General features: G+C 44.4%; 1 protein-coding gene across 1 annotated transcript in view; it reads right to left on the reverse strand.

Annotated features, from left to right (window-relative positions):
• Nucleotides 1-12,994, reverse strand: part of PTPN11 (protein tyrosine phosphatase non-receptor type 11) — a 38,829-nt gene extending 25,835 nt beyond the window's left edge. Inside the window, exons 1-3 of the mRNA XM_081122550.1 lie at nucleotides 12,606-12,994; nucleotides 3,656-3,778; nucleotides 329-523 (exon numbers count right to left, since the gene is read on the reverse strand). Coding sequence (XP_080978676.1) covers nucleotides 329-523; nucleotides 3,656-3,778; nucleotides 12,606-12,619 — 332 coding nt within the window. The 5' untranslated portion in view covers nucleotides 12,620-12,994. The remainder of the gene's footprint in view (nucleotides 1-328; nucleotides 524-3,655; nucleotides 3,779-12,605) is intronic.

The following is a 12,994-nucleotide window of genomic DNA, read 5'->3' on the forward strand; positions in this document are numbered from 1 at the left end:
AGGGATTAAGACGTAAAAATTGGCAGTTACAGGGATGTAAAGTACAGCTTAGGGAATATACTCAATAATAATGATATATGGTGTCAGGTGGATGCAGACTTATGGGGGGAGTCACTTCAGAAGTTATATAAACGTCTAACCATGATGCTGTACACCTGGAATTAATATAATATTGAATGTCAAGTGTAATTGAAAATTTTTTTAAAAATTTTTTACACAGACTGCTGCTTGAGAAACAGGTACAAGCCGAAGCCCCACAACACATTCGCATAACACCTATGGCACAGGAGAGACGCAGAGACTCTGCGTCTACTAAAACACCACTGACCTTTCAGAGGTGGGATCCGCGCAGTTCAGAGGATACTTGAGCTCAATAACATCTCCGTTCTTCTCTTTTAACTGCCCATGATGCTCCATGTAGTACTGAACCAGCTCAGCCAAGGTGGCAAACTTCTCCCCACCATACAGGTCGTAGTAGTCACCCGTGTTCTGAATCTTGATGTGGGTGACAGCTCCATTTCTTCTAAAATAGTCCATTAGAAAGGGGGAAAACAAATAAAGCGCTACACTAGTGAAAACAGGTCTCTATTCATTATCGGATTTCACCGAAGCACTAAAACAAACCCAATTAGTGAGTTTATCCTTTCCCTGTATGAAATGCGAGGAGTGAAATAAACACGGTCCATCATCTCAGCACAGTGCTCTGTTTATCAGATTCTCCCTCAAACAACTTCTACTTTGAAAGTCTGACCTACCCAATTGCGTATTTTAAGTGACAACACTTTTTCTCACCACTAATCAAGACGCATATAATTAAAACTTAAACAAATATGCATCTATCGTGTAACCCAGTAAATCCAATCCTAAGTATCTTGCCCAAAAGAAATGAAACCGTATGGCTACCAAATGACTTGTATAAGAATATTCGCTGCAGCCTTATTTATAATGGAAAAAAACTGAAAATTCAAATATTTATCACCAAAATGGATAAACACATAGCTGCGTACTTATATAATGCAATAAAAAAAATACCACCAATACATGCAACACAGATAAATCTCAAAAACATTATGTTATTAGAGAAAGAAGCCAGGACTTTTAAATCTTGTAAATGTTTCACACGTTGAAAAAAATAAAATTAAATTGACAAAAATAAAACAAAACAAAACTGAACGCAATAAGAAAGAAATGAAACTAACTTTGTAGTAAGTTCAACTACACAGAAAATGAATTCCTGCAACTGTGAACACAGTACTGACTGTACACCCTTAATGGGATATATTCTAGGGACAAAAAGACTCCAAAGAAACCATGAACTTTACTTAATGGGTTTGCAATCAGAAACGACAGTGAGAGTCATTCTGAATCTATTTTCGTACCACGGCACTGGACAGATGAGGTCACAGATTGATGCTCTTGTGGAACAGGGTTCTTGCCACCGAAGAGAAACACAAATGTGGGACGGGGAGAGGTGAGGAAGTTGGGCTGAACTGGAACTATCAGTATGAACACTTGGTTTTAAATATGTAAATATTTATTTCCCAGCTCTGTCCATTGCAAGGGCCTAGAAGCAATGACACTCTGGGAGCATAAACACCAAAAGATGGAGCAAACAGATATCATGTGCTTCCTGATGGGAAATAATGGTACAGCTCCAAAAGCCTTTATTAAAACAGTAAGAAAAATGTGAGCATGGACTACGCATGAGGTAATATGTTGGGTCAATGTTAATGTTCCTCATACATAGTAATGACATCATAGTCATACAGAACATCCTTGTTCCTAAGATGTGCGCACTTCAGCATTCAGAGGTAAAAATCAACGTCCTGATATCTACAACTTATTTTCAAAAGGTCAAGGGGAAAAAAGTACATAAGACACACAAACACACACTCGGAAAGAGAAAGAGCAAATGTGGCAAAACGTTAACAGGTAAAGGGAATGCGGGTGCTCGCTGTTTTCATCTACAAACTTTTCTACAGGCATAAAATTTCTCAAAATAAAAAGTAGAGCGGGGGAAAAACATTAATTCTATAATATTGGGCCTGCTGCTTACTAGACGTGAGACTAGCTCACTAACTTAACCTGTGTGCCTCAGCTTGCGTACCTGTAAGGTAAAGATAAGAGTGGTGCTTAGTCATAGGTTGTCGGGAAAATTAAATAAAATGATGTGTGTAGAGTGCTTAGCTCAACAGCGTGGATATGTCAAGTCCTCGATAATGTTCGCTATCATCGTCGTCATCACCATCATAATATAATCTCCATCCAAGCTCTTACAGGTCAGTGTCACTTTAGGTTAGATGTCAGTGCTGGGACAAGCCCAGAGGACTCATGATGGCTTCTACCCATTCTGTATGGTAAAATGGAGGTAAAAGCCAATGACAGAGGCTCCTTAAGAAACTAATCTGCACCAAAAAGGGACTTCCAAACTCCCAAAGGGATCCTAAAGGGATCCTCAAGAACACATCTTACTAACTTCTTTATTTAAAAATAATAATGCAATCAAATTTGTAAGGCAGTTCAGTTCTAGCTCCAGGAATGAGCTCGAGTAGAGGGAATAAGAACTTAAGAGAAAGTCAACTTCTACCAAAATTCTCCTACACCTACTCAGAGAGACATGTAGTAGGCCGCTGGACATGCTGTTCAAAAGAAGTTTAAACAGCCTGGCCGGGCGTGGCTCAGCGGTTGAGTGTTGACCTAGGATCCAGGCGATCGGGGTTCGATTTCCAGTCAGGGCACATGCCCGGGTTGCGGGCTCGATCCCCAGTCGGGGGCGTGCAGGAGGCAGCTGATCAATGGCTCTCTCATCATTGATGTTTCTATCTCACTCTCTCCCTCTCCTTTCCTCTCTCTGAAATCAATAAACATATATTTAAAAAAAAAAAAAGTTTAAACAAACTAAAGACAACCCAATGTCCAACAACAGCGGACCAGATAAACCGTGACGTGTTCACACCATTCAAATGTTACAGAGCCATTAAAATTAATAATTACACCTATAGGTACCAGAACAGAATGTAAAACTTTTTAAAGGAAGTTGCAGAATAATCCATACGTTACAAAGCCATGGGTGTGAATTCTAAAAACACACACACCAACCCGATCTTGCTCACACACAGTACAAACACAGTACAAGTACGAAAACATGGTCAGGAAGGATATATGCCAACCTCTTGGTGGCGATTTCCTCTGGGGAGAGCGGGAGGGGAATGGGACTGGGCAGGGGAACGCACAGGACCACAACTTCCTCAGCGATGTTTTATTTCTTGAAAAAGACAAATGATCTGAAGAAACTCTTTACAAGTATTTTTCCCACTAAGAGATCAACAGAAGGGAAGGAAAAACGCAGGGGGCCGGGTTCCGGATGAGTGGTTTCAGTGGGTGGCTTAGCAACTGGTTATACTCCCCTCCAGCTCATCCTGGGCGGTCTCTCAGGAGACAAAAAATGCCTATCGTCACCCCCCTTCCGCTGCATCCCCAAGCTTCTCACTCTCAGGAGGCTGCACCCCGAGGCCCACAAGCAGGCCTGAATCAGGTCTGATAGGCGGGCGGGGACTTCAAACCCTACACAAGGGCAGCAAGTGGTCCAAGTGTGGTTTCAACGTTTCCTACCTGGAAAACACTCTGGGGAGTCTCTCCTTTTCTTCCCACTTACCTAACGGAAAGTGTGAAGTCTCCGGGGTTACTTTTACTGGGCCTTGCCAAAAAACTGCCATCAACTCCTCTTGTCAACAGTAGGTTTTCGGCCTCCACGCCAGTGATATTTGGGTGAAACCATCTTGAAAGAGAAAGAGAGAGAGAGCAATGAATGACAAAGGATAACTGGTGATACATCTGCACAGTGGAAATGCCTGTGAGTCGAGTGGCTGACAAAAGTACAAATTGAGCCTCGCCAGTATGGTCCAGTGACGCTCACAATCTATTGGAGGGTCTGTTCCCTTACTGTCACCACTGTCGTCTCTTCCTTCTTTTGTAAAATCAGCTTCTAACAAAACTTCTCACGGTTGTCCTCTGCCTGACCACTATGGTGGCAGCCTCAAGTGCAATGTTTACAGCTTCCACCAAGGCCTTTTCCTTTGGGTAGCCTGACTTTCATTCCCATTTAACCTTTCCCTCTCTCAGCCAGCTAATGCAGGCTTCTCTAATTTTTTATAGCGTCGGTGTCCTTTCGGATTGGTTGGAACAAAAGACAAACTTTCTAAAATCTTTTTAATTCGTTTATTATAATAGCACAGGTAGGTATGAAATTCAAAGAAAATGCCCAAGTTTCAGACTCCCAGGTGCACTCTTCAGAAGCAACTACAGTTAGCAGTTTCTGAATCTTTAAGAAACGTCTCATGCATTCACATATACATGCTTATCTACATGTGCACGTGTGCAAACACACTATGCCTCCATGCCCACCCATGTGAAATACACACACACACACACACGGAATCCTCCTCATCACTTACAACAATTTGAAGATCTTTCTGTATCAGCACATTCTTTTTAATAGCTACACAATATTCCATTGTATGACTACACCATCCATAATTTAACCCCTATTCTAGGACACTGATGTTCTTTCTACGTTTTTGTTACTACAAATAACACAGCAGAACACATCTTTTACAATCATCTGTACATACTTTTACAAGTATAATTCATAAATTAAATTTTTAGAAATAAAATTGCTATGTCAAGACTTTTTTTTAACTCAAAAGAAGACACCAGTTTCGACTTCCACAAACCGACTGTGAAAGTCCCTGTTTTCTCTCTGTTACCAATACTACACAGATTATCATCTTTGTCGATTCTGCATCACGGAAAATGGCACCATTCTAGTTTGCATTTCTGTGTGAGACTAAGCACTTTTTCGTGTTTTCAGCCCACTTTCTCCCCCCTTTCTGTGAACTGCCAGTTTGTCATGCTCCTTTTCTACTGGATGTTCTTCTTGCTGATTTATAGGAGCTCTTGATATAACCAGAAAATGATCCTTTATTATATGCATGACAAATATCTATCTTAGGTTTATCGCCCTTTTTACTCTGTCTGTGGTATCTTTCTCCCCACAGAAATTTACCTGGGTGGGATTCAATTCAGCAGATTTTTCTTTTATGGCTTCTGGGTTTCAGGCCATGCTTAGAAAAACTTAACTCACAGCACTGCTCTGAGAGGGAAATAAATTACACACATAAAATGCTTAGCACAGAACCAGCCTGTATAATTTCACCTTAGGAACTAGAGATTTCATTTTTAAACAGAAAACAAACACAATCAGGTCAAGGATGTTAACAGGACCTGCAAGATCTGGCCTGACTTGACTCTCCAGTTCTAGCGACCTCTGTTTTCCTCAAATGCGCCACACGTGGCCTTTTGCACTCCCTTTTCTCCACATTCAGATCCCCCTCCATCCTACCTTCTCAATGCACCACAAGGTCCCCGTGGGTGCTACCAACATGGGCTCCAATCACACATTTCTACAACTGCCAGGTTACAGACTAGACCGGCAGCCCCATGAGCGCAGAGAAGGTATCTATTTCTCTCCCATGTGTACCTCCAGCCCCTAGCAAAGGGCTCGACAAGTTATTCCTCAATAAACACATGTGGCCGGGAGGGAGCGAAGAAAGCAGACTTGGGCGAGCCCCACCACGGCCATCTCCCACATCCACACAGTTCCCACCTGCCCTGGGTGGTGTCTGTCACAGAATGATCCTGCAAGGTCAGGAGGAGGCACCGATGTCAGCTGGCAAAGGTTCTCTTCCCGGTGAAAATACCAAAACTTGGTGATTCCAAATGCATGGGGAGGCTTTGGGACAAGCTTTTGGCTTTTGCGCAGGTGCCTTAAGACATTACTTTGGAAATTCTTATTAAAATTACTGTAGTTAGGCCCTGGCCGGGGAGCTGAGCTGGTTAGAGCATCGTCCTGATACGCCAAAGTTGCAAGTTCGATCCCCAGTCAGGGCACATACAAGAATCAACCAATGATGCATAAGTAAGTGGAACAACAAAAATTGATGTTTCTCTCTCTCAAAAATCAGTAAATTTTTAAAAATTACCGTAGCTGGTAGCATACAGATAAGGGAAAATATCATCCTCAGGACCACCAATCAGGTAAGAACCGACTGAGTACTAGAAATAATAATTGCTGATGGTGAGACTAGGTAGCGAACCACCACTTACACGCGTCACTCGTCAGGCAGATTGGCAACAGGAGATAAGGTTCTTCACCCATTGATTAAATCAACTATATTATTTCATTTACAACTTGTAATTATACCTACTGTGTTATTAAGAGTGAACAGGGGTGAGTGATGTTTACAGAGGAAACTTAGTAACCGGCACTTAGCACCAAGGCTGGGCAGAGTGAGGGCTTAATAAGCATTAGTTATCACTGCTGTTATCACTGTTATTTTTGGCAGAAGACATGGAAGGACAGATTCTGCTCCTGCACAATTAGGTCAGTTTCACACGGGCATGCCATTTATGTTACGCTGCCTTTTCATAAACTTAACTTCATGGCTTCAGGGGCTGTGTCTACATTATCTCAAAGGGCATAGAATTAGAAGTTCTATTCCATAACCCATCTACTTGAACTTTGATATCTTGTAAACTCTTCTTCCTTACATATTTATTTTCGAAAAGTATTTGTAATTATCAAAAATTCCCAATTATAGATTTAACAGGTGTGTCCAATCACTGACAATTTTGTGATTTGCAGTGTATCTGTCACTTAATAAGAAACAGGTAGAGTTCATTCAAGCCCTAAGGCTGCAGTGAGGGTAAGGAATTCATATTATATTACAGGGCTGGCCTCAAGCATTATGAACACTTGTAATATAGGGTAGTAAGGCCACACATCTCTAAGCCCCAACCCCATCTCCCACCTAGTGTGAGTGCAAACAACAGAGCTTAGTCTATAAAAACAAAATTTATGTAAATGCACCTGTATTACCTGAAAGGGGGGAGGAAGGCAAATTAGCAGGACTCCATTTGAGTCTATCAACAAGGTGATTAATACGGTGTATCCAGACAGGCTGGGAAGAAACATAAATTTCCAGTCCTCCCTGTGTATACAGTAGGCACCAGACAAATGGCTGTTGAATGAATAAATGTGCGGGGAGTGAAGAAAGACCAGGTAGGCTAAAACACTGAAAGGTGGGGCGTGGAGAGAAAGTCACATGGAGAAGGGAGAGGGGAGGAAGAGTGTCCTCCTCTGACTGGGTCTTAACATCTGCAAACCTGCCAGCCCCTGACAATTCCTTCTAACAGGTCATACTCTGGGCACTGTCAGTTAATAGTAAGGATCTCAGGTCCTAACATGGCCCAGGTGGGTACCACCCACCTCATAGAAAGGGATGAAAACACACACACCACCACCACCACCATTTGTGAAAAAGAGCCTCAAGTCAATGTCTAAACAAAATTTCTAAAACACATGAGCCCTGTGCTGAGTGGGCTTGAAGAGAGAATTCCTGCCTGCGAGAGTTTCTAAACCCAAACTATTCGCCGGGAACTCACACCAGAGACCAAATGCCCTCGTTAGTGAATGTGGGTCCTGCAAAGGCTTAGCTCTCTGAGGCTAGGAACTTATGTCAAGTGAGTCTTTAAAAAAAAAGGCGGATGGACCAACAAGAAAATATTGTATCTCTGCACCCCCTTCCCCCAGTGAGGTGGAGAAACAGGCAAGCAGACCAATAATTTCAGGAACTTATTCTCAAGGCTGCTATGCCTGGAAGGGAGTTTAAAACTACAGATCCAAAATCTAATTTCAGTTTCTTGTCTAAATATAAAGTGATACTGCACATATCTTTCTTACTCGCAGCTCCCGAAAAAATCATTACCTTTGTCCTTGTGGAGAAAGGTTAGAGGTCGGTACTTTGTGCAGATTAGAAGAATTTTCCTCTTTTCTAATTAAAATGTAATGTTCTATAGGCAAAGGATAAGTCGTGAAGAAGATGCGGCGAATAGGGACAAGCAGTCTGAGTAACAGAGGCCAGGAAAACAGTTGTTAAGGCAGCTTTTCATGGGCGTGGACAGCTAAGTCTTTATAAATCATCACCTCCTCTGGAGTTCCATTGGTCAGCATCTCTGCCCTGTTGAGGCAATGAAAGGAAGCTGCCTCCACAAGGCTTTCCACCTGGCTGTCCTGCGTCCCTACAGCTCTCCTCCAACACCATCTTGTGAATGAATCGATTTCTTTCCCATCAGCCTTTCCTTACTTGTCTTTCCTTTCCTTTCCTTAAAAAGGCCGGCGCTGAATGGCAAGGGCTGCCCGTGTTTCCCAAAGGGAAAGGGGAATAAGCACCATGTCCTCTATTGTTCTGCAGAGCAACAAATACAAACAGGAGTTGGCTCTGCTTTCCCAGGACCTTGCGGGACTCACGGACAGTCTCCACACTGACCATGTGCGGGAAGGGCAAGGGATCTCAGCAGGGGCCCCTGCACTGGAGCAGCTCTGGCCAAAACCTTGAGCTCACATGGGACATGACATTAATAAAGACATAGATCTGTGATTTCTCAGCGGGGCAAGTTTATTTACTCCCACGGGAAAAACACAAACACACGGCCACGAGGGAGAGCCTGGGACAAAATGTACTTGACCTGCAAGAGATAAACCAAAGCCAAGAGTCTCAGGACAAGCTAAGTTTTCTGCTCCTCTCAGCTCAAGTCATCAGACATTATGATGAACAAAAGCAAATGTAAGGGAAGACCAAAAACACCAGCCTGCTTTCTTGGCTGAACAAGGCAGAGTAGGGCAGACAAACATTCTCAAAATCTAAATTCAGTACTACACCATCACTAAGTTATCTGGGGAAATGTTGTTTAATTTTCCCAGCACCTTCCTTTCCACGCCTACGATGTTCAGAGTTATTAGTATACTGAATATACTGACGTTTTAATTACTGAGTGCATACAAAATCTAAACCCTACACACGAATCAAAAATAATTATTTTAATAATTAAGCAAAGACTAACACTATCTGATTTCAAGACTTGTTATAAAGTGACAGTAATGAAGACCATGTGGTATGAGCATAAGGAAAAAAAACAGATCAGTGTGACAGAATAGAGTCCAGAAACAGACCCACATACAAATGGACAACTGATTTTCAACAAAGGTGCAAGTTCAGTAAAGACGGACAGTCTTTTCAACAAATGGTGCAGGAACAACTGGATAGCCATATGCCAAAAAGAGAACATGTACCCACACCTCATACCATACACAAAAATTAACTCAAAATGGACCAAAACCCTAAAACTATAACACTTGTAGAAAACATTTGAGACCTTGGGTTAAGCAAAGATTTCTTTTTTTTTTTTTTATATCTTTATTGATTTCAGAGAGAGGAAAGGAGAGGGAGAGAGAGAGAGAGAGAGAGAGAGAGAAACATCAACGATAAGAGAGTCATTGATTGAGTCAGCAGCCTGGGTATGTGCCCTGACCGGGAATCAAACCCCAATCACCTGGATCCTAGGTCGATGCTCAACAGCTGAGCCACGCCAGGCCGGGCAAGCAAAGATTTCTTAGAAACGACACCAAAAACATTATCCATTAAAAAAAAAAAAAGATACACAGGACTTCATCCAAATTAAAAACCTCTGTTCTTCAAAAGACACTGTTTAAAAGAAAAAATGAAAAGACAAGCCACAGACTAAGAGGAAAATATTTGCAATTCTGATAAAAAGATTTGTAGCCAGAATAAAGAACTCTCAGGTCTCAATACTAAGAAAACAAACAACTAAGTAAAAAAAGAGGGAAAATGTCTGATCAACTGAATATGTCACCGAAGAAGATACACAGACAGTAAATAAGCGCATGGAAAGAGGATCGGCATGATTAGTCGCCAAGGAAAATACAAATTAAAACTTCAGTGAGATACCATGACACACCCACTAAAATGGCTCAAATTTTAAAAGCGATAGGACCAAGTGCCGACAAGCACATGGAAGAACTGTAACTCATATACACTGCTGGTGGGAATGCAAATGGTAGAACCACTTTGAAAAACAGCTTGGCAGTTTCTAGAAAAGTTAAATATTCATCTACTCTGTGATGCAGCCATACCACTGACAGGTGTTTACTGAAGAGACATGAAAGCATACGTCCATACAAACTCCTGTACATGAACAACCGGAGCAGCTTTGTTTGTGATAACCAAACGCGGGAAACATAAACGACTGGCGGTACATCCGTACAGCGGAAAATTACTAAGCAATAAAGTAATGAACTATCTGACACATACGACAACGTGGATAAATCTCAACATAATTATGCCAAGCATAAAAAGCCAGATATAAAATTCCATTCCTGTAAAATTCTAGGAAATGCACAGGGACACAAAGTGGAATAGTGGGCGCCTGAAGAGGAAGGGATTATAAAGGACATGAGGAACCATCTCAAGCAGTGATAGGTACATTTATTACCTTGACTGTGGTGATGGTTTCACAAGTGTGTTCTCAAGTCAAAACTTATCAAACTGTACACTTAAATATATGCAACTTATTGCATGTCATTTATACCTCAATAAAGCTGGTTAAAAATGATAAAACAGGCCCTGGCCAGTGTGGCCCAGTTGGTCGGAGCGTAGCCCCGGGCACAGGAAGGTTGCCAGTTCGATTCCTGGTCAGGGCACATACCCAGGTTTCGGGTTTGACCCTCAGTGGGAGCCAATACAGAAAGCAACTGATGGATGTTACTCTCATACATCAATGCCTGTCTGTCTCTCCCCCCTTCCCTCTCTAAAATCAGTAAAACATATCCTAGGGCGAGCATTAATAAAATAATAATAATAATAAAACAGACCTACAATCTGAAAAATAATTATTCTCAATTATGTGTGTCACCCTCATAACCTCCCTTTTTAGGTGGCAGACATTCCTTTTTTATAACAGGGAGGGCTGGGAGAAAGGAGGAATTACTCCATTTCAAACTGTCATCTTTATCACTTGCTGCTTTGGCTATACCCACACTTCCCTGCTTCTAGACTAACAAGCTGGACAAAGTAGGGTCTATTACTACCCTGCCCCTTCCCCACCCCCAGCCCCCAGCCTTTTGTCTCCTAAAGAAGCAGATCCTCACTTGTCTGGAAGAGCAGACACAAGGAACAAAAAGCTCAATGACTATTTGACAGATTAAAGAATAGACAACTGCTTTATTTAAAAGGCTCCCTAAAGAATTACAACATTTGAGGCTACACAATGTTCTGTTGAAATGCAGTTATATACTACCCAGATCTGTAAGCACTTGCCAACGGACCTGTCCAAGCCACTTCCTAAAGCTTCCAGTTTCCGTTCCAGATCCACCAATGAATAATGCACAGGTGTATTTTGAGAAGACATTCCCAATATTTTGAAGTCTCTCACTCAAATAACCCCAACAGCTTGAAACAGTTTTTCAAATACCTAAGACACTGACCATACCGGGACAGTCAAGACTAAACAATGAGTCTTACATGTGAGCTGTATATAAAAGAGTGGCGATACAAAATAGCAGGATCACCATCTGAACACAATAGGTCACACCACAGTTTAGCAATAAAATTAAGGCTTAAAAATGACTGGCAACAGTTATAAAACAGTAAGAGCAACATGGTGATTAACAGTGGAGATTCTGGCTCCACCACTTACGGGCTGAGTGACCTCAGGCAAGTTGCCTAACTTCTGAAACTCAGTTTACTCATCTTTAAAAAGGGGCTAATAGTATCTAGCTCTTGGGTTATAGTGAAGATTAGATCTGTCTGGCTTACAGTAAGAGCTTAATAAATGTCAGCTATTAGTACTACCCTGAACTCTCAAAGGATCTCATTAATTCACGAATCCTCCTCCTCACTCTTAGGTTCAGATCCTGTGACTTATTAGCATGTTCCGTCTGCGCCTCAGTGTCCACATCTGTAAAACGAGAGTGGGGGGAGTGATTCATGTTACCTGACTTTTAAGGTTGTGGTGAAAGATAACTAGAGATACAGCTCCCTGCCCTCCCGTCTCTCCAAAGCGAAGATCGCTGAGGAAGGAAATACTTCTAATAGCTGCAGATACAGTCAGTTTTTCCATTTCTGGCACGTGAGAGGGGGAGGGGGTGATGCAAAGACGCCTATAAAGGGGTCAGGGGTCCCGAGCGAAGCCCCCACCCCTCCCCCCAAACGCGCGCGCGAGGCAGTGACCTCGAGCAGCTCCGCCGTCGAGGGCCCGGCCCCGCGCAACTCCCTCCCCTTCCCTCCGGCGGCCCGGGCCCGGGAGCCTCCCCGAGCGAGCGGGGTTATTTCGGAATCACCATGAGGCAATTCTCATGAGGCAATGGGTCAGGAATGCGGCGCCGAGCCGGGCCGCTGGCGTCCGCGGCTCCCGCGGCGGCTCTACCTGCCCCCGTCCCGACCGGCATCCCCAGGGCTGCGGGAGCCGGAACTCGGGGAGGCAGGAAATGAATGGGGACCCGGGGGGTGGGGGCGCGGTGGGGCCGGGCCCAGGCCCCGGGAGAGCCAGGAGCTGGAGGGGAAGCCTTCCCCTCACGGCCCCGGCCGAGCGACCGAAGCCCGACCCGGGGCGCCCCCTCCCGGGCGGGGCCGACCGAACGCGGCGGGGGCCGGGCCGAGGCCCGCGCCGGGCCCCTCGGGGCTCCTCACCTCCGCGATGTCATGTTCCTCCCGCCCTCCGGCTCCGCGACGGACCCGCTCCTTGCTCAGGCTCCGCTGGGCCCGGTCACCATCGGGAAGGCCCGAGGGAGGCCCGCTCGGGACCGGACGTGGGGGGTGGCAGAGCCAGCCGGCCGCGCGCAGACCCCCCTCCAGGCCTGGGGATCCCGGAGACTGTGCAGCCGCCCCCCAAGCCTCACAGTTCGCTCCGCCTCCTCCCCCCGCCCTTCGCCGCGGGCGCCGGCGTGACGTCACCCCGCGCGACGCCCGCCGCCACTTCCGGCTTCCAGTCGGCCGGGTACCCTGGGGAAGGCAGTGTGGCGGCTCCGGGGAGACGCGGCCTGGCGGCTCCCAAAGCTCCCTCGCCCGCTCCGTGAGAC

Source organism: Miniopterus schreibersii, assembly GCF_964146895.1.
Source record: "Miniopterus schreibersii genome assembly, chromosome: 20".
NCBI classification, from domain to species: Eukaryota; Metazoa; Chordata; class Mammalia; order Chiroptera; family Miniopteridae; genus Miniopterus; species Miniopterus schreibersii.